This window comes from Labrus mixtus, chromosome 18 (genome assembly GCF_963584025.1).
Source record: "Labrus mixtus chromosome 18, fLabMix1.1, whole genome shotgun sequence".
Classification (NCBI taxonomy): Eukaryota; Metazoa; Chordata; class Actinopteri; order Labriformes; family Labridae; genus Labrus; species Labrus mixtus.
The window spans coordinates 24127409-24150209 of record NC_083629.1 but is presented as its reverse complement, the minus strand read 5'-3'; the positions used below and the strand labels follow the sequence as shown (position 1 = coordinate 24150209).

General features: G+C 42.6%; 1 protein-coding gene across 3 annotated transcripts in view; it reads right to left on the bottom strand.

Moving 5' to 3' along the window:
- The window catches only part of atrn (attractin), a 183440-nt gene extending 163359 nt beyond the window's left edge, over positions 1–20081 (bottom strand). The window contains exons 1-2 of one of the 3 annotated variants that reach the window (XM_061062761.1): positions 19731–20081; positions 4064–4147 (exon numbers count right to left, since the gene is read on the bottom strand). In XM_061062761.1, coding sequence (XP_060918744.1) covers positions 4064–4147; positions 19731–19975 — 329 coding nt within the window. In that variant the 5' untranslated portion in view covers positions 19976–20081. The remainder of the gene's footprint in view (positions 1–4063; positions 4148–19730) is intronic. The other 2 variants (XM_061062762.1, XM_061062763.1) reach the window with 2 other exon arrangements.
- Positions 20082–22801: the final 2720 nt, after the last annotated feature.

The window sequence follows — 22801 nt, the reverse complement described above, 5'->3', positions numbered from 1 at the left end:
TGCATTTTAGTGAGCTGTTCAAGAAGGAGAGGGTTCAGGGTTCAAACACTTTTCCATGTCTTTGTTGGAAATGTTCATGACCCTTCATTCTCTGAAACCTCTGTTTAGACTAGGGATGGGTATTTCATTGAAAACGACTATTAGGGGTAGAGCCTGACCGATAAATCGGCCGGCCGATATTGACAAATTTTATCTCTGATATGTGCCGATATATCTCGGTTTATTCAAATCAATTACAATATTTTTATTGTTATTTTCTAAGTGAAATTATGTTTCAGTGCACTCTTGTTATTCTGGCCAATAAAGGCTTTTGATCACTGTAAAAATAAATCTTAAAATATCCGGAGTTCATTTAAAATTCATCCTGAAACATTTCAAGTTTTTTCTCTAAAACTTTTAAATTCATCTTAACTTTTACCCCTTAACATTGCCAGAACATTTTTTATTATCATGATTAATTCATCGTGAAAAAACATGTATTGAAGCTCACTTTTTTCCCACTCCAGATATTCTTGTCAGAGATCATTAAAGGTAGAGCAAAGTTTTGATTCATCAATAACTTCTCCTGATTGCAGCAGGGACGAAAAGAGAAGCATTGTTTTGCAAAATGTTAAAGGTTTCTGAAATTGTTACCAGGACTCACAGATGCTTCCTTCTCATTTTCTCCTGATTTCAAACTGAAACTCTTTTAGTTATTAATTCCCCCCGTCCCTGAGGTGGAGGTCGGAGCGGGCCATGCGTGAATGTCCCCCACTCACTCTTACGATTTCCTACTCTATCCACCGTCCTGTCTAAATAAAGGCAAAAACCTAAAAAATACATCTTTATACTTTTACAGTAAGTTACTGTCATTACAGTCTATGATTTTATCTTGTTCTGTTTTTGTTGTTTTTCAGTTTTTTGAAAGATGTATTTTTGCCAATTGGAAAGGAAAGATGAAGAGCAACAGGAAATGTTGGGAGGAGAGAGCGGGGGATGACATGGAGCAAAGGGTCGAGATCGGACCTGAACCCCCTGTCACTGCATCGAGGACCACAGCCTCTGTACAAGGGGAGTGCGATCAACCGCTAGGCTATCCGCCACACCTACTTAGTGTTTTGGTTCTCTTATTGTTCTGGTTATTTGGTTTTGTTAGAATGATTGTTTATATCAGAGGAAGCTTATGTGATTTCTTTAAATATTCACCATTTAAACTCACCATTTGTTTAGCAAATTATTATCTATCACATCATCATGTTAGAGAATCATCATCAGGGGCAGCAAACAGAAACCACAGAGTGTAAAATTCAACCTTATCTTCTTTGTTTAACTCGTCTAGTTTACAGCCAGATAAACTCCTGATGTTCAGTCAGATAATAAAGTTGTATTTCATTGCAGAGGAGGAACAGTTTTCCCATTCAACCCATCCATTGCAAATCGGCCGAGGCTATAAATAGTGTAGTGTGTATGAAACGTCTTTTCACAGCTCTGAGTTTTCAGATGTAAAGACAGCAGACAGAAAATTAGAAGGAAACCAGATGATTGGATCCGTTTATCTTTGATGGATTTCATGAGACTCCTCCATCTTCCTCCGCCTGTAACTTTGTTAGCGTCTCAAAATAAAAATCTTTCCAAATAGGACACAAAGTCCCATTTACCACGTCGGTGACGACTAAGACCACAAGATTAACAGGAAATGATCTGTGAACGTCACATTTTCCTCTCTTCAACATTTTCTTTATTAATGAGAGTGAATCGGCGTCTCCTCCTCGCCGCATTAACGGACTAATAAAGTGAACGGCAACAGCCCAGAGGTTCAATTAAGGAAAAGAAGGCTCGTGACCAGCGAGTCGAGACGCAAAAAGTGAGGAGTGAACTGGGAGGATGAGGACGAATGAATGTCCTCTCCTGAACCAGACGCTACCACAGATGTCCCTATTATGGGCATGGCAGGACATAATCCACTGATCATTTCCCCGCCTTGTCCGAGGGTTAAGTCACCTCAGGCCTCTGCAGACGCATTCAAAGTGAATATACGTCGGAGGCTTATGAATCCCTTTAAAAGTCCTCTTGTCATTTTGATGCATACAGTGCACGTATCACTGCATTAACCTCCTGCTGAGAACGCTCCGAGGTCCCCAAGACGGGCGTATAAAAGCGCCATTAGCATGTAATGAAAGTGTCGGATGAAGCGGTTAGCTTGGTGATTACAGACGTCGTTCAGGAACCGGAAGGTCAGAAGGTCAAAACCCCTCTAACATCGACACTTCCTCCCCAGTCGAAAGAGAAACATGAGTTTGACCTCCTGAGCTTCCAAACCGAGTCGCTCGTGGTTAATCCCCCCTTTCTGAATGAGAGCGTTGGCGAAATGCCTAAAATGCAAATGTAATCAAAGAGGTTATGGTTGGGGACGAGCTGGCGGTCTTAAAAATGAGGAATCGCCCGCTCTGAATCGATGCGCCGCGGCCCGGGTTGTGCTGACTAAAACAATAGAGAGGGGAGTATTGGATTTCTCAGAGTTACTTCATCCCTCAGCATCTGGATACTGTAAATTCCTCTGGATGTGAGTGAGGGATTACACGGCAGAACGTGGATATAACAATCGTTATGAGCACACTTTTTAAATATCGAGCCGCAACCTCTGTTTTCATAAAGCATCCATCAGCTGTCTCCAGGTTTTCAGTTCTTCCTTCCCCTGGACTCTTTCTGAACGGCAGACGCTGATTTAATGAATGAAGTCAATACGAGAGGATTGGATTTAAAGGAGTGTGTTTGTCTGCGAGTTCAGCTGTTCTGGAAGTTCACACCAGACAGATACAAAAAAAGATGGATGTCATAACAGCTCACAGAAAGTGGTGTTGGCGGTTTTGGTCTCGAGACCACGTTTGAAGGTCTCTGTTTTCGTCTAGGAATGGAAAGCATTTCTACTTGGCCAAGGCTGGGTGGACACGCCCCCTGCACACAAGATAATGATTTCCATTTATATTTACAGTCTTGGTCTTGTCTCAGTCTTATCCCGCTTTGGTCTTGGTCTTGACTTGGTCTCGATCCCTAAAAGTCTTGGTCTTGACTTGGTCTCGATCCCTAAATGTCTCAGTCTTGTCTTGGTCTCGCCCTGCCTTGGTCTTGGTCTTGACTCAGTCTCGATCCCTAAATGTCTTGTCTCAGTCTTATCCTGCCTTGGTCTTGACTTGGTCTCGATCCCTAAAAGTCTTGGTCTTGACTCAGTCTCACCCTGCCTTGGTCTTGGTCTTGACTTGGTCTCGATCCCTAAAAGTCTTGGTCTTGACTTGGTCTCGATCCCTAAATGTCTCAGTCTTGTCTTGGTCTCGCCCTGCCTTGGTCTTGGTCTTGACTCAGTCTCGATCCCTAAATGTCTTGTCTCAGTCTTATCCTGCCTTGGTCTTGACTTGGTCTCGATCCCTAAAAGTCTTGGTCTTGACTCAGTCTCGATCCCTGAAAGTCTTGGTCTTGACTCAGTCTCGATCCCTAAAAGTCTTGGTCTTGACTCAGTCTCATCCTGCCTTGGTCTTGGTCTTGACTCAGTCTCGATCTCTAAGTTTTGGTCTTGAATCGGTCTCCCCCTGCCTTGGTCTTGGTCTTGACTCAGTCTCGATCACTAAATGTCTTGGTCTTGTCTCAGTCTCGATCCCTAAATATCTTGGTCTCGGTCTCTGAGCGCTCTGGTCTTGGGTAAGTCCTGGCCTCGGTTAGTGTTGTCTTGACTACAACACTACCAGAAAGTGAAGACAAAACATGTGGAGCTCCCCCTACTGACAGACTGCGGTATTGCTCATAAAGTAAAGTGCAAGTCGACCCTTGGTCTGCTAAACTGAAGTACTGCATCGTTCATGTTCAGCTCCATGTGACGGCTTTTTTCAGGCTTGTTTGCAAAAATGTGAAAGTCGAGTTTGGATCTCCTTCAACAGCGTATCCAAGGGGGTAATGAAGAGTGATCCCATGAGGTTTTGTCAAATTCTCTTGTCTATTTCCAGAGCAGTTTTGTTTTTTAGCCAAGGTTGATCAAGCCAGTTTGTTCATGATGTGCTTTGCATTGACCTTCTATGGTTATGGTTATACTTACTGTCCCTCGATCAGCCAGGTGCACTTGGTCTTGTACTTGTAGTTTCCTGGACCGTCAGTCAGTTGACCAGAGGCCCCCGTCAACCTGGAGGACATGAAGAGAAGAGACAAGAAACACAAGGTTATTATAATACAAAGTAATATCCACCTTATATCATCACACATTGACCTTGTTTGTGATCCCTAACCACTTCCTGTTTCTGTGCTAAAGTGCATGTCCTAACCTTCACTCTGCGAGAAGGGCCTTACCTTATTTCAAAATAAAAGCACACAAGAAGTAAAATACTCTCATTTTAAGAAAGTTAAAACAATTCCAAATAAAAGCCAAACAATTCCTTTTTATAAATACAAACTAATGGAATTTCAAACATGCGATTAAATATGTGATTAATCGAGATAAGAATGTAATTGTTTGACGGCCCTACTAATAATGCATCTAGGTTTAAAATTCTGATAACATGACAACTCTAGGTTCTGGTCAGACAAAGCTGGATTTAATGATTAAATGTTTGTTAAAAATGACCATATATCATCTATAAAAATTCATAAAGGGTTCCTGGGCTACAATCTAAGACTGTGCAGAACTTGTGCGTGTTTCCTTTGTTATCTTAAACTGTAAAATAGAGATGTAAATATTCAGGTCAGTTAGGTTGTTCTCTAGTGACTCTGAATCAATGATTACACACGAGGTTGTTAGCAAAGAGTGAGTCAGCAGAGTGAGAGCGAGAGCAGGTAAACACTAACATCTCGCTGGAGTCGAGCCGAGAATGATTAAACCTCACAGCAAATTATAATCTGAGGCTCCCGACGACGCGACGGGCTGCTGCTTACGCTCTAATAGCACGGTGTGTCGACGCCCCGGCCTCTGCTATTGCCCGATCAATTCCAGCGTGATGACACAGCAGAAGAGAGGAGTGACACAGGGGACACTTAGCTGCAGCCTGAGATTGTATCATTACTGATGGCGGTCTCAAGGTGCAATGCCTCCTCCTGCTAACACACCCAGTCACTGTCTGGTTTCAAAACAGGCTCTCAAGCCCTGACAGACGGTTAATAAGCAAAACCAAGGGAGCTGCAGAGATCCACTCCTATAAGAGCCACTTTGAGTTCTCTGCACCGGGGATGTGCACGACTAAACCATTAAACGCCGAAACCAGAACAACTTGTTTTTTTGCATGGTTTAGATTCTTTTGTTCCCCAATGCTGATTAAATAGTAGTCCATACCCAAGATGTAATGCATAAACCCACCACTAGTCTATGACGACAGAATTTGTATCTTCAACATTTGAGAATCAGAATCAGATTTATTGTCCAGGTATGTTTACACACACAAGGAATTTAACTTTGGTGAACTGTGCTCTCTTATGTACAGGTACAACATTAAATATCAACAATAAACATCATAAGAAAAGACTAATATTTACATAAATATGAAACAGTTCAGTGGTGAAAAGTGCAAAAAGATGCTGAAGTAACATGATAATAAGTAAAATGCAGTTATGTGACAGATGGCTCAATTACAGTATTTACATAAATAAGTGTGCGTATATTATCATTTAAATTAAATAATATATATATACATATATGTATATTCACAGTGACGAGCTTTATTCTGAAAATTTGTACTTCCCTCTTGAATTAAAAACTAGTTTTTCACATTATTTTCTTGTTTCACCCTAAAAGATAGTTTCTGTCTTCATCATTCAACTTCCAAAACATAGATTGCTCTTATTGCACAATTTGACCCCAAAACCCATGAAAGATCTCCTTTGAATGAGATAACTGCAAAACTTTGAGTACTGCAGGATAACATTTTGTTTGCATCTCTGCAGCCGATGTGCAGAAACGTGTTTGTTTTGAAAGCTTCAGGCTGCAACCATAGCTGCAGAAAACAAGAGCGTCAGGCCCAGCTGTGTGGGCGGGACGGCTCCAACGTCCAAGGCCAAGGGTGTTGTTAACTTTTTACAGGCCAAACATATGACTCTATATTGTAAAAATGCTGTGTCTGCATGGATCAGCTGACATGTCTGAAATCAGTGTATTAGCAGAGTAGACACAGTTTAACAGACAGAGAGAGATCAAATTCCTGGAGGGGAAATTGAACCTTTTGACATGTTTGTCCAAGTCTAACACTGACGACCACAAAAGAGGCTCTGCTGAATATTATTGGCTCAGTGTTTGTACTGTAGGTGTGTTAGGAGACGTGTTACACATCCCTCTTCTTGTGGCAGGTCTCAGCGGTTAGCTAACAAGCACACTGTACAGGGCTGTAATTACAGGTGTCTCGGTGCTAACACAGCCGAGGTCTGCAGGGACTCTCGGCTCGCAGACAAACAGAACTCCCTCTGAGGACCTGAAGCTCCCGAGTCCAAGACTCTTGTTACACCCGACGCACCTCCGCTCCAAACCCGCAGAGCACAACCTGCTGCGCGACGGTAGCTTATTAAGAAGAGCTGAGCAGAATAAACAACTACGACTGCTACTACCACGACGCAAATACAACCTCTGACACAGAAAGAGAGACGATCTAAGAATCAAACCTAGACTTCCTGTTTTATCTGCAGCAGAGAAAAAAATAAATGTGAGCAAAAAGAGAACAGTATTCAAGCCAGGGATATGAAGCGTTCATTTGAAGAACAGTGTTGAAATGTTGCTGTTGAAATTTCAACACTGCTTCCTTTTGAAAATCCATCCATCCGTTCATTATTTATGCTGCTTTTCTTGTTCGGGGTCGCGGGGGGGGGGGGGGGGGGGGGGGGGGCTGGAGCCGTTCCCAGCTGTCATTGCGCGAGAGGCTGGGTACACCCTGAACTGGTCGCCAGTCAATCACAGAGCTCGTGAAAATGCCCCTTTTGCCCCTTTAAGTCGATCCCTGTACTCTATCAGACAGAAATCATCTTTGGAAGAGTGGTTATTGCTAATCTAAGAACCAAGAACCTTTCCCATTCCCAATCAGAGATGTAATGATATACTTAAGTCACGATATGATAGGAATCATGATACTGGGTTCATGCACCTACAATGTTTCCTGCTGTTACCTCAGCCACACCCCTAATTAAGTTAATTTATGTTTGTCTGTTAGCCTTAAAGGTCACATATCCTCCTTCTCTTCAATCAGTGTAAATAAATCTCAGAGCTCCTCAAAACATGTGTGTGAAGTGTCTTGTTCTAAATCCACTCTGATCCTGTATTTGATCATGTCTATAAACCCCTCTATTTCAGCCCTGCTCAGAACAGGCTGTTTCTGTGTCTGTACCTTTAAATATGTAAATGAGCTGTGTCTGACCACGCCCCCTCTCTGGAAGGGCTCGGGTGTACTCTGTGCTTTCTCGCTCCATGTCCTATTGTTTACGGTGAGAAGGCAGACTCAGAGGGCAGAACAAACACCTAGCTGTGGGAGTGTCACCCACCTGGGGGAGGGGCTACTGCCCTTTGTGATGTCATGAAGGGAAAATCTCCAAACGGCCTGTTTGAGCACATATTTTCTGAAACGTGGAGCAGGGAAAAGACGGAGAGGATGGACTTTTCTCATCATTGGGGGGTTTGTAGACGGACTAGAGACACATGGTGAAGTGGATTTTACAGAATATGTGACATTTAATATATTTCAAACATTATTCATCCTTCAAACTGTGTGTAACAAAAATGAAATGAGCTGGGTCATTGGGTGCTGTTTTGTAAATTCAGTTTGGTCGTGAAGTCTAAAACCAAAACAAGAATTCTAAAACAGTATGAAGCTCTGTGGTAGAAGACCTGAAGGCAAAAACTGTGAATTTGGATGAATACGTCTAAAATAGCGTTTAAAATTTCAGATTTTATGTTATCATATGACGATCTCCAAAGATACGGAGTAACACAGCAGACATCTGTACTCCATGTCATTAGAGGTACATATATCATCCGCAGTGCTGCTAAAACAACGGCCCCTTCTCAGGCAAACAGCGTCCCTGCATCCGAGCCAAGTGGTGTGTAAACTTGCAAAGTGGTGCTACATGAGAGCAGAGCAAACACGACTCCTCATTCAGACAGAGCGACAACAGAGCTGCTCAGAGGGGGGAGAACGAGCGTGCTCAGACAAGAGAGACGGACTCTCCCCTACAAGCTGCTGATTTTAAATCAATTACAGAATATAAAACTCTCATTGTAAAGTTAAAGGCCAGTGCAGCGCCCAGTGGAGGTTATGAATTGACCTTATCATGCGATTTTGCACGCAGGCATCAAAACATTCACCCCCCGTACAGTGTGTGTCCATCGAGACATGAGCTAATCACACCTATTTGGTTTTTTGAACCAGGCTGTAAACATGTTAATCTCTGCTGTAAAAACAAACTTTTTATGAATGGGTGTGTATGTGACTTCCTGTGTTTCTGCAGCACAGCCTCTAGTGGACACTCCAGGAACTGCAGGATTTTGCACTTCCGCATCGGCTTAATTTTTCAACACTGGAGGTTGCCGCTTGGTAGCGCCCAATACACAAAGGCTATAGTCCCACAAGCATGCGGCCTGCGGCTTCCTTCCTGCTTGTCATTCTCCACTCTCTCTCCCCGATTTCCTACTATTCACTAAATCAAAATGGCGCCGGATAGCCTAAATAAATCAATAAGCTGTAATCAACAAAACAAATATGCCGACCTCCCTTGCTTACGACGCCCTACTGAAACATTTAACAAACACCTGACATCATTTAATAATATTAAAGCTACTAAGCAGGTTGTCACAATGTTCAATACTTTTCCACATCAGTTAGTCTTATAAAGTACAGAAGCTTAAAAAGTAACTTCAGATCTTTACTCGTATTTATAACCCAAAAACTGTGACCAACGAAGGACAGAGAGCACCGTCTGGATTTCACAAATATGCTGGCATCGTTTTGCTGCCAACATATTTGTGCACTATGGAGAGTGTGACGGGGTGTGCCTGACTTTCTGGGCGATTAAAAATAGTATTTGGTTTCGAAGACATTTCATTTTGGTATCAGTGTCGTCTAATTTTATCAAAGATTAAAACGTTGTTATCGTGAAATCCCTTCTGAGTAACAACCACTGAGAAAGGAACGCTGTGGGACAAACATGGCTGCTGACAAAATCTGCAAAGGCCTAGTGCCCAAACGAAGCAATAAGTCAGTTATATTGTGTAATAAATATTTCATAAATGATTACCACCGGCTTTTTCCCCCCAAGTTACTGTGATTTCACAACTCGGTGCTTTGCTTGAGTTACAGTTGCACTTCGAGGAGAGTTGTTTATTTCAGGTTTAAAATGCATCACGTCTCCACTGAGAGCCTTTAGATTCTCCTCGTCAGCACAAAGGAAAAACAGACCTCTGGAAATGAGCATCAGATGCCGGCTAAGTGCAGTTTTTTTTTTTGTATATTTTCTTTTTTTTTTAAATTAACCCTCAAATCCATCGTGCACCTCCCATTAAAAGGGTTTATGGTGCAGCGATAAGTCTGCGTAGCTGTGGAAGAAGGGGTTGGACAAATGTCTGTGTCTCAGAAAGCTGTAAAAATAATAAAATAACTGGACGGTTCAGCAGTGAGGACCATTAGTCTGTGCAGAGGGGCGGGCAGGCTGCTTGCTCAGAGGCGCCCTTCAGAGAAGCCTGAGAGGATGTGGACTAAACCACACGAGAGACGCTGGCCCTACACGAGCAGCGAGCTGTGAAGCTGTGAAACCGAAAGGACCAGAAAGGAAAGATATTTCCAACCAAAAATGTTTCAAATATTCATCTTTGGATAACATGACATTTAAAATATCTTTAATTCCTACCAAAGTTGATTTCACCAACCTCGTAGAGATTCAAGATTTTTGACGATCCGGCTCCAAAGAGATGAAAAGATTCAGTGTAAAATATGGAGATTAGGTCTGATCGATATGAGAAAATATGCAAAGTGTGATAACACTGCTCGACATTGCAACCAAGATTTGAGCTCCATTGGATACGATTTAAAGCGAGCATTAACGTTACATCTCAAATTTGCTTTTCTTAATATTTATAACAAACCTGTGTTTGCTAAATCTCTCCTAAATCCAAAAGAAATCCAGAAAGCATTTTTTCATCTCTACATTGGCACAAATCAATCTCAGGTGATAGCTGATAGTGGGAGCGCTGATAACCGAGACATGCGCCCCATGCACAGAGGCTATGTACCTCGCCACAGTGGCTGTGGGTTCGAGTCTGACCTCGGCCCTTTGCTGCATGACACCCCCCCCCCCCCCCCCCCCCCCCCACACTCAAGACAAAAACTCCCAAAGGCTTTTTTATGGAAAAAGAGAGAGAGAGAGAGAGGAGGGGAGAGAGAGAGAGTGAGGGAGGAGATAGAGAGAGAGAGAGAGAGAGAGATTGGGGATTGACATGTGGGAAAAGGAGCCACAGCTCGGATTCAAACCCAGGGCGCCCGCTCTCTAGGACTCCAGCCACTGTACATGGGGTGCACCAACCACCAGGTCACCGGCGCCCCGTGGGTAATCATGTAATAAGTCCAGTTATCAACAATAACACTGGCACAAGTTCCACAACGTCTCATGTAAACAAAAATGAAAACCAAAATCTTCACTCTGGAAGGAGTTTTCAGTGACCTAAAACACTGTTTGCGTGTGTTCGAAAGGTCAGACACATGATGACTTTTAAAGAAAGTTTGTTCTTTGTTTATTACCCTGTTTTTTAAATGATAATCAGTCAAAGAGTGAATGAACATGCGTGTGAGGAGACGGGCAAGGACACAGAATTATTCACCAACCCGCTACCAATGAAAAAAAAAAACTCTGTCTGGTAACTGTGATCCTGCTCCGGAACAAATTGTTTTCATGAAGGCTTCTCCTCATGCTCATAAAAAAACTTCAGTCGCCTGTCTTGCAGACAGTTTGTGCCAAGAAGCACAGAGCGGCCTTTTGTATTTGTGGTCATAATCTGATCAGAGCCGTAATATCAGATTCAGTTCAGCCTAAAGGCCAAACTCACCAAACATTACATAACAACATAACATGAAGCTCAGTTATATTAAAGAAGCCTTTCACATGGAGACACCATTTACATCACTACATTCATAGTTTTAGGCTTCTATAACATCAGGGTGGATTTTTAACCACACAGATTAACCATTAACCTTCACAAAAGACGTCTAAAGTTGTCCTCAAAGATTTTCTTCACCTCCCTCACGTTCAGATTTTTACACTCAGCCACTTCAAGTACAAAAAAGAGATTTAGTTTTGTTGACTTTGTGCCCAGAGAAATCAATCTGTGAGATTTATTCTGCCTCAGCCCAAGTTCAATGGAGGTCAATGGAACGATGAATCAATGTTCTACGGTCAATTAAACCGGCCATAAGATGCAAAGATACCCCGTTGCTGCGTGTTCCTCCCCTGACATCACCTGATATCTCTCAACTCTAAACTCCATAACAAGGAAGTAAAAAAAGCACTAAAGACTTTACACCTACTGTTATGACTGTGGTCGTTATATGTATTTATTTTTGGATGTGTAGGTTGTGTTCTTCCTTTGTGTTAATATGTGTGCCAGCGCCAGCAGCCAATTGGCCAATCAGGCTGCAGAAAGCACTTCCCCATTATTAAAAGCAGGAAGATGACGTCAGGGGGAACCCCGTGCAGCTCACCTACCAACCGACCACACCACATTTCCTTTTCTTTGTTTTGAGTTTGTTGTTGTAGGGTGATTCACCAGCTACCTAAACCTTGTTTTCTTGTTGGTTAGAGAGGTAAAGTTAGTTGTCGTCAACTATTCTCTGTGGCTGCTCGGGAAGTGAGGGATTTGTCCGATACCACAGCAACAAAATAGAAGTCCTAGGCCCCCAATAACAGCTCATTTCTTGTTTTTAATGACCAAAAAAACTGCACACTCTCTAAATTGCACAAATGTGTGAACAACATTTCTATTTTTGTAATCGATGTCACTTCCTCTGCTCTCCGTCTGTAAGAGTCATAAACTTTTACAACAGAAGGACTTTAAAGACGTCAGTATTTGACGACCTAGTGTGGACATGAACGGACCATCGCTGCTTCCTCTTGATTGCAAAACAACCTCGGGTTAAAGATATGACCAAAGATGCTTCCAAACGTTTGCAACACTATCGTTGATTTCATCATTTGAAAATGACACGTGGTATCTAAAATCATTGGAAATATTGACGACCACAAAGACACAGAATGACTTTTAGTTATGATGTTTTTGAAACTGAACGCCACCAACTCAAATCCTTTCAACCCCGGGAGGTTTTTTATTTTTATTTATTGTTTGTTTTTGTTTCTTTTGTTTGTTTTTCCTTTGTTTTGTTTTGTCCTGGCTTTATGGAGAGGTGAAGTGTACCTCTTGTGTTTTTGTTTGTCTTTTGGGTGTTACTATAATAAAAATAAAAAATAAAAAACCCCGGGACTTGGATGTGAAAAACCTGAAAAAAACGCAGCCCATTGCAATCTGCATGGCTGGAGAAAAGGGAGGAAGGAAATAAAGAAAATGTGTTCTGATTGTCTGATTTAAATTGAAGTATTAAGTCGACTGTCATGAACATATTAGGGACATTTTTGTCTTCAAGCATAACACCCAGTCCCACTGATATCTTATCAAATTTAAAACATCCTGAGATGAAACACGACGTCTCTTTTTGAGGCCACAAAACAACAAAACACACGACTTTGTTCTCCCCCCCCCCCCTCCTCCTCCTCCTCAGTGTTGATTTTGGCCCTCATGGTAAGCCGAGGCTCCATCTTGGCACGTCCCTGCCCCACAGAAAGCTGCTTTTTTTACTGCCTACCAGCCTTCAGCCGACCTTGTATGGCAGCATTGTCTGTATGCTAAACACGGCGGCGGACCTCAGGCTCTCCCCGAAAAGACAGAAAAAAAAAAAAAAAAAGAAACCATCAGCCCTTTTGACCGCGTTAACAAAACAACACAGGCCCCGCTTCCAGGCAGATTCTGAGATCACAGAGCAGAAAGTTTATCAAAGTAATGATAATTAGCCTGTCGGGGTGATGATGCAGCTTAAAACATCGCTGATGATGCTCCACGCTGCAGAACAGGTGGTGCTAAAGGTTGAGAGGAAAAGGCAGTATACTGTAAGTTAGAGCCCTGCTGTGTTATTAGTCAAGTTCAGGGTTGGACCATCACTCGTCCTGCAGACACAAAGCACCACACACCCCCCTTTCTCCCAGAGGAAAGTTGAAGACTGCAGAAAACTCAATCCTGGTGTGTGTGGCTTTAACAGATAGTTGGAATAGAGGAGAAACTTAGCAGGAAAGTTTAACTTTAATAATCCCCACAGGGACGTTCAGCCTCTGCATTCAGCCCCAGGAAGAACTCCAGCTTTAAGGCAGGAAGTCTGGTGAGTTCAACAACACGGTACCATCATTCAGCTGAGAAGATACACGGCTTCAAACATTATGAGCAAACTGACAAATTGATTTAGTAAAACAACTTATTGTTGTTTGCACAAATGTTGAAAGATAGCAAAAAATGTCAATCACAACTAGAACTAAACTCTAATGACTCACAAACTTTCTTAAAGGCTTTATCTGTGATTTTTCACACTTAAATATAAATCAAGTATCTCCTCTGAAAATAACTCTGTGAGTCATGACTGTCTACAATGGGTGTAACACCCGAGTCCCACTGTCTGTGATGTTTTCAGAGTTTTCAGAGTCCTATCTTCACTTTGTTTACATCGCTCGGACGGCCGGCTGACTCCTCCCCTCGTGTATAAAAGTTGTTTAATTGAGGGACTAGAGAAAAGAAGAATAACATACTGTACTCACTGCTTAACTGTGTTTCTAGATCACGCTCATTTCAGGTAAATTTACATGCAGTGTGAAGATACGAGCATAATAAAGATCGCTAGCATTAGCATGCTAACACAACAATGCAGCGCGAGTTGTTTTGGTTTCATGCTGGTGCTCAAGGGCGACATCTGCTGGATCAAAACATCACATAGAAAGCCTTTAAGCTGTTTTCACATACGCACTCCTGAAAATATCGAGATAATTTCAGAAGGCCCGCTCCTAAAATTCTAAAAAATGTTCTCCATATCTAACCGTTCACACATGCACCTCACAGCGGGAGACTAACCCTGTCAGACATGATGTAAGAAAAACAACGCTGAAGAAACAGATGAAGCAACAGAGTCGTCTACACGATGTTATAATGAGAATATGTGTCTTTCTATCAATGCTACGTGTAGTTCTACAGACTCACAATGTGAACTAAAGAGTGGAGAAGAACATCCTGGAGGAAACAGGAACTATAATGCAGCAGGTTCATTAGAGGATGGAGATCGTAGCGATCGCACTTGTCACAGGGTGTAAACGTCACCACCCCCTCCCACTCGCTCCAGATGAATTCTCCTGATTATATCTTGCTGCGTTCTCACATCAGCTCACACAAATACTCGGAGTCTGGCAGGAGAAACTCCGGGTGAAGTCTGTTTGTGTTCACACATGCACCTCATAGCGGGAGACTTTCCCTTCAAGACTGGAGAAAGCGGGTAAAAAGGAAAACCCCAAAATGTCAGCTGAAGTGACAGCGTCCGATGCTGTGAATGATTTTGCAGATGAGGCGTAAATAACACACCAGCGAGCAGGATGATGAAGGACTACCTGCAGGACTCGCCATGTTGCATGATGTAAACGCCATTCTTCATACAGTCTATGGCCCCCGGAGCTCCCGGCCTATAATGGACTGTCTCAATTAATATTTAAGTGCAACGGCCAACCCCGATTCAAAACCACAACCCAGACGAGTTATTTCATCCGGAGAGCACTCAAGAAGCTCACTGAGCCTCCATTTCACCTGCTCAGATATGCTCAGACATCGTCTGTGCCAATGTGCTTATAGTGTGCGTCCCCCTTCCTTGACCTCGAGTCGACCGGTGTCTGCAGACGCATCAAACTGTGGGACTTTTACCCTCTCTGAAGCAGCGTGATGGAGAATGTTGTGTTTGTAAAAACCTAAAAATAGTCAGACAGTACCTTGCGAAGGGCAACGCTTCATGGACACACTTCTCATCACAAATGTTGGAACAGGTTGAAAAAACAAACAAAAACAAGGAGCAGAGAAGATTTCTAAACATCACAGTGTGAGCTCAAAATTTGAGCCAACCAGGGAGAAAAATGAATTTGGGCTAAGAGCTGTATTTTTTAAATAATTAAATGCTTGCTGATGTGATTAAAGCGTGATGTGCAGGAAGAGGCCATAAAAGTGACCAACAGTGTAATCGTCAATGACATTGTCTAAACAGCGATGTCATCGAGCGCTGCGGGACAATCTTCATGACCGAAGAGCCCAACAAAGACACCACTGATGTTAACTTGTGGAATACTTACACCATGGAATTAAGATTGTGTAGTTCACTTTCCAGATTTAAAATTTTTGTTTAAAGAAAATGGTGTTTAAAGTCTTAATATGTGATTTTTCACACTTAAATATATAAATCAAGTATATCCTCTGAAAATAACTCTGTGAGTCATGACTGTCGACAATGGGTGTAACACCCGAGTCCCACTGTCTGTGATGTTTTCAGAGTTTTCAGAGTCCTATCTTCACTTTGTTTACATCCCCGGGACAGCCGGCTGACTCCTCCCCTCGTGTATAAAAGTTGTTTAATTGAGGGACTAGAGAAAAGAAGAATAACATACTGTACTCACTGCTTAACTGTGTTTCTAGATCACGCTCATTTCAGGTAAATTTACATGCAGTGTGAAGATACGAGCATAATAAAGATCGCTAGCATTAGCATGCTAACACAACAATGCAGCGCAAGTTGTTTTGGTTTCATGCTGGTGCTCAAGGGCGACATCTGCTGGATCAAAAAATCACATATGAAGACTTTAACAAATATAAAAAGGTCGGTTTGATTATTTTTTGTGAGTGTGACTTCTGTTTTTGTTTTTTGTTTGTTTTGTTTTGAAAGAAATTCTTTATGTTTTGTTTTTTTTGTAACCAAACTAGTAGTGTCTTAAATCATAAGATTTGTAACAAGGGTAGGTGTAATAAGATAAAGCTTCAGCCTTCACCTTTTCAGTCAAAATGTTTTTGTTTTTTCTTGTGACCAAAATAAACATTTTTGACATTTTTTTAAACCAGCAGAGAGAATGAAATGTGCAGTGCTGATTTGTTTTTAAAAATGTTCTGTAGTGTATAGTGAGCGGGCTGCACGGAGAGCTAACAGGGGTCGAGTGAGGGCAGAGTGTGTTGACTACCTTCCTCATAGCTCTCGGATGTTTCACCAGCTGTACAAACAGTTCATCCTTTACTGAAACCTCTGCAGAGATAGTCCTGACACCCTCCTGTACACTCCTGTAGAGGTGGGCAACAACAACAACAAGTCTGGACTGAATCTGAAACAGCTTCATGTCGTGTGCTTGCTCACTTTGGGGGGGGGGTGAGCCAACAAATCATCACCTGCAAATACAACCGCTGGGATCACTGAGTTTGCTAGCAGCCACCCGACTGGATATAAATACCTGGCTGGTGTTGTATGAAAGCATCAGAGAAGCACTGATGTTATCAGGCTGATATGGGTCAGGGCTGCTGCTGTGGAGGGGGTTTCCTACGCATTCATTCTTGGGGAGAGGAAGCAGCAACAAAACAACTTTCTTTGGCAGCAGCCGTGTAGAGCAGCGCTACAAAATGGGGTCAATAAAATACAGGTAGGTCACCTGCTGCATGCCAGGGTCAGGTGCACTCCTTCAGTCCGAAGATTTTTTGTCCTGTGTGGTAAATGTTTCAAAGTATTTTCTAAGCTTTTGATGTTTTTTCTTTTTATAAAATAAATCGATGCAACCTCCTGAACTGATTTTATTTGATCACTTGTACGGGAAAAACCACAGACGCAGATCTTCAGGCATATTTTTAACCCAAAGCTGCAGCGAGAGAAAAAGAGAAAATTGAAGTTCAAGGCATGTCTCGAGTCCCTTTGGCGTCTCTTGAGGATGCAAAAGTTGTGTTTCTTGTCTCGTAGAAGCAGCAGAGGTGTCAGCAGAGAGACGCTGTCTAAACTGCACAAACACACTGGCAGTGTTTGGACGGTGTATTTGTGCAACAGTGTGCAGGAGTTTTTTTCTTGCAATTTTTTGAGAATTAAAAAAAAAAATTAGAAATTACCCAAAATCAGGCGCCTAGGACTTTTATTTTTTGTTCCTGGTATCGACACAGGTATCGATATTGTTTGATTTGTACTAGTATAGTACTGCAGATTAAAACGCGGACATTGTAAAAACACATCCGGATCATGATGTGCTTGGAAATTTGCATAAAAGAGGAAACTGTCACAGCTGGGCGATGGTGGCGAGATGAACCCTAAAATCCGTCTTATCAAGCGTAAATTTTGATTATTGCTTTTATCAAAAACTGTCCGGCTCATCCTTTTCCTTCTGGGTCGCTAATATGTAAGAAAAAAAAAAAGGCCATAGCATGTTCGGTTTTCATCCCCCTCAGCGCCGTCTGCAGCACGTGGAGATGACCACCACAGCAGTGAGGATACGGTAACTTGGCGTTCATGTGAGGTGGCGTTCAATCCTCTTTATTATTACACAGCTGATCGGCCGATTGCACGTTCACTATCAACAGTCAAGAAGAACAAACCGTTGCTAAGGAAAGCACACGGTTGCTATGGGGACAAGTCTCTAAAATACAGACTCTGGAGGACTCTCTGTAATCGTATTAATCAGCGGAAAGAAGTTCCGGTCAACTTGATGTCGGTCAAAAGAGAAAGGAGAGGAAAACAACAAGAAGAGATTACAAGACGCAAAAACCGTCCCCGTGTGTCAGTCCCCTCCCTGTGAACACATACGCTGAACGTGGTACGGGATACGATGGCGTTCCTTTTAAGACCGAAGCGAGGGGCAAATATCAACAGACTCCGATCAGCTGATTCATGGTCTGTTCACCATCAGTGGAAGTATTCAGTGTAATGTGTGAGTAGTGACAGCCAGGTTTAGCTCATTTCACAAAAGGCTACAGAGGGCAACAGTTGCTATGGAAACAACTCTAACAGTGGACTACTTGTTTGGCTGTAAGTATTCAATCATTTGTCAAAAAAATAAAATAATTCCTGAGTCAATATTTCTGTTCAGACTATTGATCTATGTAGTGAGCGGGTAGGAGTGTGATGAACATATTTTATAAAGATATTAAGTGTCTCTGTCTCGGGTCATATCGGCTCCTTCCAGATCAAAAGGTCTCTTTATTGGTCGCTCGTTATATCTTGATGTTCCGGTCTCTGAAACTGGCTCGTCGTTCAGGCTTCACAAAAAGTTAAATGAAATTGAAACGCTGATTTCTCTCCGGGGTTAAACAAATGGTCGTTTGAAGAAGTTACTGTGCGGCCTGTTTTTGGAGATCTTTGGGTTTAGGGCTGCTTCTGAAAAAATCACAAATAAAGCAAGGGGCGCCTGCAGACTAGTGGTTAGTGCATGCCCCCCCCCCCCCCACAAATGCATGGAGGCTTTAGTCCGGGTCCAAATCCGACCTGTGGCTCCTTTCCTGCATGTCATTCCCCTCTCTCTCTCTCTCTGGTTTATGACTCTCCTATCTCTACAACAAAAGCATAAAAAAGTAATTAAATGACATCCTGACCTCTGGGATGTTTGCACAGGAACGCCTCACTACTGTGTGACGCATTAGTCACTTAATGAGTGAAGGAAACAATAACAGCCTAGGTTTCAGTTTCACCAAAACTTACTGACTTCACATCTGATCCAAGTTTAGCAGCACCGCAAGAAAACAAAGGTGTGACATGAAGACAAAGAGATGATGCCATTATCGTTTTAGGTGATTTATAGGTGTTTGTGTACTGCAGGGTAAACACAGGTAGAGTCTCCATTATATGGAATACACACCTGTACCTCCCTTCTGATTGGTTGACAATATTCAGTAGTATGCTGCCATTTTTTTTAACCTACAGGATGAAGGTCTGTCTCTAATTGGTTAGCACATCATATATATATATATTTACTTTAATTGTATTTGTCTTTAATATTGTTTTGCTTATTTCTGTTTTTGTTTATTTGCTGTTGCTTTAATTGTCATGTTTATGTGCACATTTTTGTTTTGTACTTGTTCACCTTATCACAATAAATAAAAACAATAATAATAATAGCACACATGTCACTGTTATAAGAGACGCTGCAGGATGGGATGCACTTTGAGGAAACATACAGGGTGCCAGTGCCAAGTGGTTAAAGCGCTTGTGACATGTACAGAGGCTGTATTCCTCGAATCAAGGGACCCGGGTTCAAATCCAAACCTGAGGCTCCTGTCTCTCTCTCTCAGTCCCTGATTCCAGACTCTATCCTCTGTCCTGTCTCTACAGTAGAGGAATAAAAACCCCAAAAGTATCATCTCATACCTCCTTCAGGGACCAATCAGTGTCTCCCCTGGTACATGATGTCAATGACAACAAGCATCGCTCCTGATTGGCCACATTCACCTGATATGAGCCTCCACATACAACACCTACACTCTGCGGTATGTTGAGACACATTCACACCATGTCACCTGTCACCTGAGTCCTTCAGGTAACGTCAGGAGGAGCAGTAGTAAAGGTAACAGCAGCACACCTGTTCAGCTGCCTCAGGTGTGTAATAACGGGGCCTCACACACAGCCTGTCCCGAGTGATTTATAAAAACACAAAGCAGCTTCTTTAATTCTGCACCCCCGTACCTGAATCTCCCTCCGCAGTGCTGGCATTGGTCCCCGACCCAGCCGGGGAAGCACACACAGCTGCCCGCGGCGGGGTTGCACTGCCCGTTCATGCACGGTTTGTCGCACTCCTTCGCCGCCTCGGTGACGGCCGGCAGCCCGGAGAGCAGCCCGGCCACCGACAGCAGCAGCGCGGTCGTCAGCATCAGGAGGCTCCGGCCCCGGTCGGAGCCCGAGCAGCAGGCCCGCCGTGTCGCCCCGGACATTCTCTCTAAAAGATGGCTGCTGGAGGATGAAACAGGAGCAGCGCCGCCGCTTCGGGAGGGGGGGATAAAAGACCCGGAGAGGTGACCCCCCCAGTCGGTGTGTTTCCGTTAACCGGAGCGAAGGTACGGTGTCCCTGCTGGAACGTTTGGAGTCTCACGTGAAGGCTGGTCTTCGCTGGTGGACTTGGTTTACAGCTTCACAGTGGTGGTTCCCGTTTCCCAGCGCCGCACCAAGCCGCATATTGACATCCGGAAGTGACGTCACGGTGACGGAAATGCGCAACCGGGGGAGGAGAAGCGCGCAGGACTTTAAATTTATTATTTACATTTCGATTTTTATCTCGACATACAACCTCTTTCCTGTCATTGAAACCTGGTGTACAGGACATTTTGTAAATAAAGTTACAAAACAAATTGAAAACACAGTTTGCTTTTAATATATATATTTTTTAAATGAGTTTATCGTTTTTATTTTATGCAGAATGGGACCGTGTTCAAATTCCCACGTAAAGCAAATTTTATGGATTTTTAAGCGTAAGTGAGGAATTGAATTTGGACCAGAAATCAGTATTGTGGCTCTTGGGGAAAAAAAATATCTCTGCACACCTGAATGTGTGACAGGTGCTTTGAATGAGGGTAAAACTAAAAGGACACACGCTGAAGTGGACAAATGTTTCCACAAAGCGAGACAGTGTGGGAGCCTGTCTCAGGGTCTTCCAGTGTCCTTTAAAAAAAAAAAAGCAAATTAAAGCCTCCTGAACCAAAACAATCAAACTAAACAAAGGCTGAAAAACCTGACAGAAAAACAGAAAGGATGCCACACAGATTGAAAGTTATACCCAGAGCTTTATTAAACAAATTCCCCCCAAAATAAATATAAGAAAGAGGGACTAGAGATCCTGGAAAATGACAAAGAAGGGAAGGTGCTGAGCCAACTAAGCAATGGCACATCACTCCCAGCACATCGACTTAAAACTACTTGAGAAATAATCTGACCGTGGAGAGAAAAGACTGAAACAGGACTTCAGCCCAAATTAAGACAACACACTGCACATAGTCTTTATTTACAGGTACTTTTATACCTGTAAGCGCTGCCACAGGTTGGATCAGACGAGACGCTTTGCAGCATGCTGTAACGCAGAAAAAGCATTTTACATTCTTCTCTGCACACATCGAGATCAGGTGTATAGTTTTGTCCACAGGGGGGCGCCAAAACACACAAACTGAAAGTTCCTCACTGGAGCTTTAAACAATAGTTTCCCATGATGCTTTGAGGTTGCACCAACAGGATTTACATTCATGGATACCAAAGTTATTAAATGCAAACTAAATAAGTCTAACATTTTAGAGTTATTCTTTAACTTAGAATTAAAATGATACGGCTCTGTTAATTAAGTTCAGGATTAAAATGAGATAATGACGGCTCATAGTTGGTATGATGGCAATAAAAATGCAGCAAGTAAAACCTAAAAACTTTCCAACATGGTTAACTTTTTCAAACTCAACAAACTGCAGTCAGAGCTGGAACAAATACACCTGGATGTCCCATATCTGAAAGACAGTAGAGAAACAGACAACGCATCAAATTCGTCATTATTCCTTCTCAAATATTAGTAACGTCCTCAGGTTAAATTCTTATGGACAAAATAGGGAACTCAACATCTCTTAGACCTACACATACAGGGTTTATACTCACGGAGGCCGTTCCCTCTCAATGCAGACGAGTCACTCGACAGATCAAATCAGAGTTTAACCGTTTGAGTCAGAGGTTCAGATTTAAGAGCAGACCGTCATAAATGGGCATCGAGTCAGAACGCACAGAAGTCGAGGAAGGAGACTTCAGATCTTCTGAACTTGATTTAATCTTCTAAATTTAAGTTAGTCCCTTCAAACAGAAAAAATACAATAACTTCTCTTACTTGGAAATTGTAGATAAAAATCCTCAGGTAATAAATATGGACAGACTCACCTTTTAACATCTCTGAACGGTCAGCCCATTAGAAGGTGAAAGTGCTAGTACTTCTTCTTCCCTAGTTTAAAGCATGGTAGATCTCAAACTAAGGTGTAGAACTGCCTCTGTTAAAGAGTGAGAACGAGGGAGAGCAGCCTTTAAATACAGAGTGAGCAGGTGAATTTAATCAGACTAACGAGGAGTGAACGACCAATTAATGATGAGGGAAGGAGAGGCGAGGAAGAGAATCGATGAAATCTCAACCCCTCGACTCTCTAGCTGTGTTTAAACCTTCACCCCAATCTGCTGTCGATCTTTATCTGCAGAAATAAGAATCAGGATGAAATTTAACTGGCAAGTTGTCACCTTGAGAACAAAAACCAGATTGTGTTAGGTACCAAATTGGGGTGATTTCTTGTTTTAAATCAACAGAATACAAACCAGAAAGAAAAGAAAAAAAACCTCCTGCTCAGTGCTGCACACATGACGGCCTCTGCTCCTCTTTCCTCTGCTCTCGTAAACGTAACCTTTACATCTCAATGAGGTACCAAAAGGACTTGATAAATGTTGTTTGTTGTTAAATATTGTAATCTTGTCGAGTTCCAGTAGCGGCATATCACATAATAAATTGAGTTGGATTTTACAGAATCCCTTAGGAGACATGCATCTTTTTTAAAAACATTTAGCTGGACAGGAAATGTGGGGCCAAAGAGTGGAGGACGATATGCGCGGCAAGGTCAAGGCCACGAGTTGATCCAGCGATCAGTAGGCTATTAGTGCGTTCACACCTGCAGAAAACTCCTGAAAAACTGCAGGTGTAAACGATAACCGCCACATTTTTCACTCAGACTTCACCCGGAGTTTCCCCTGACAGA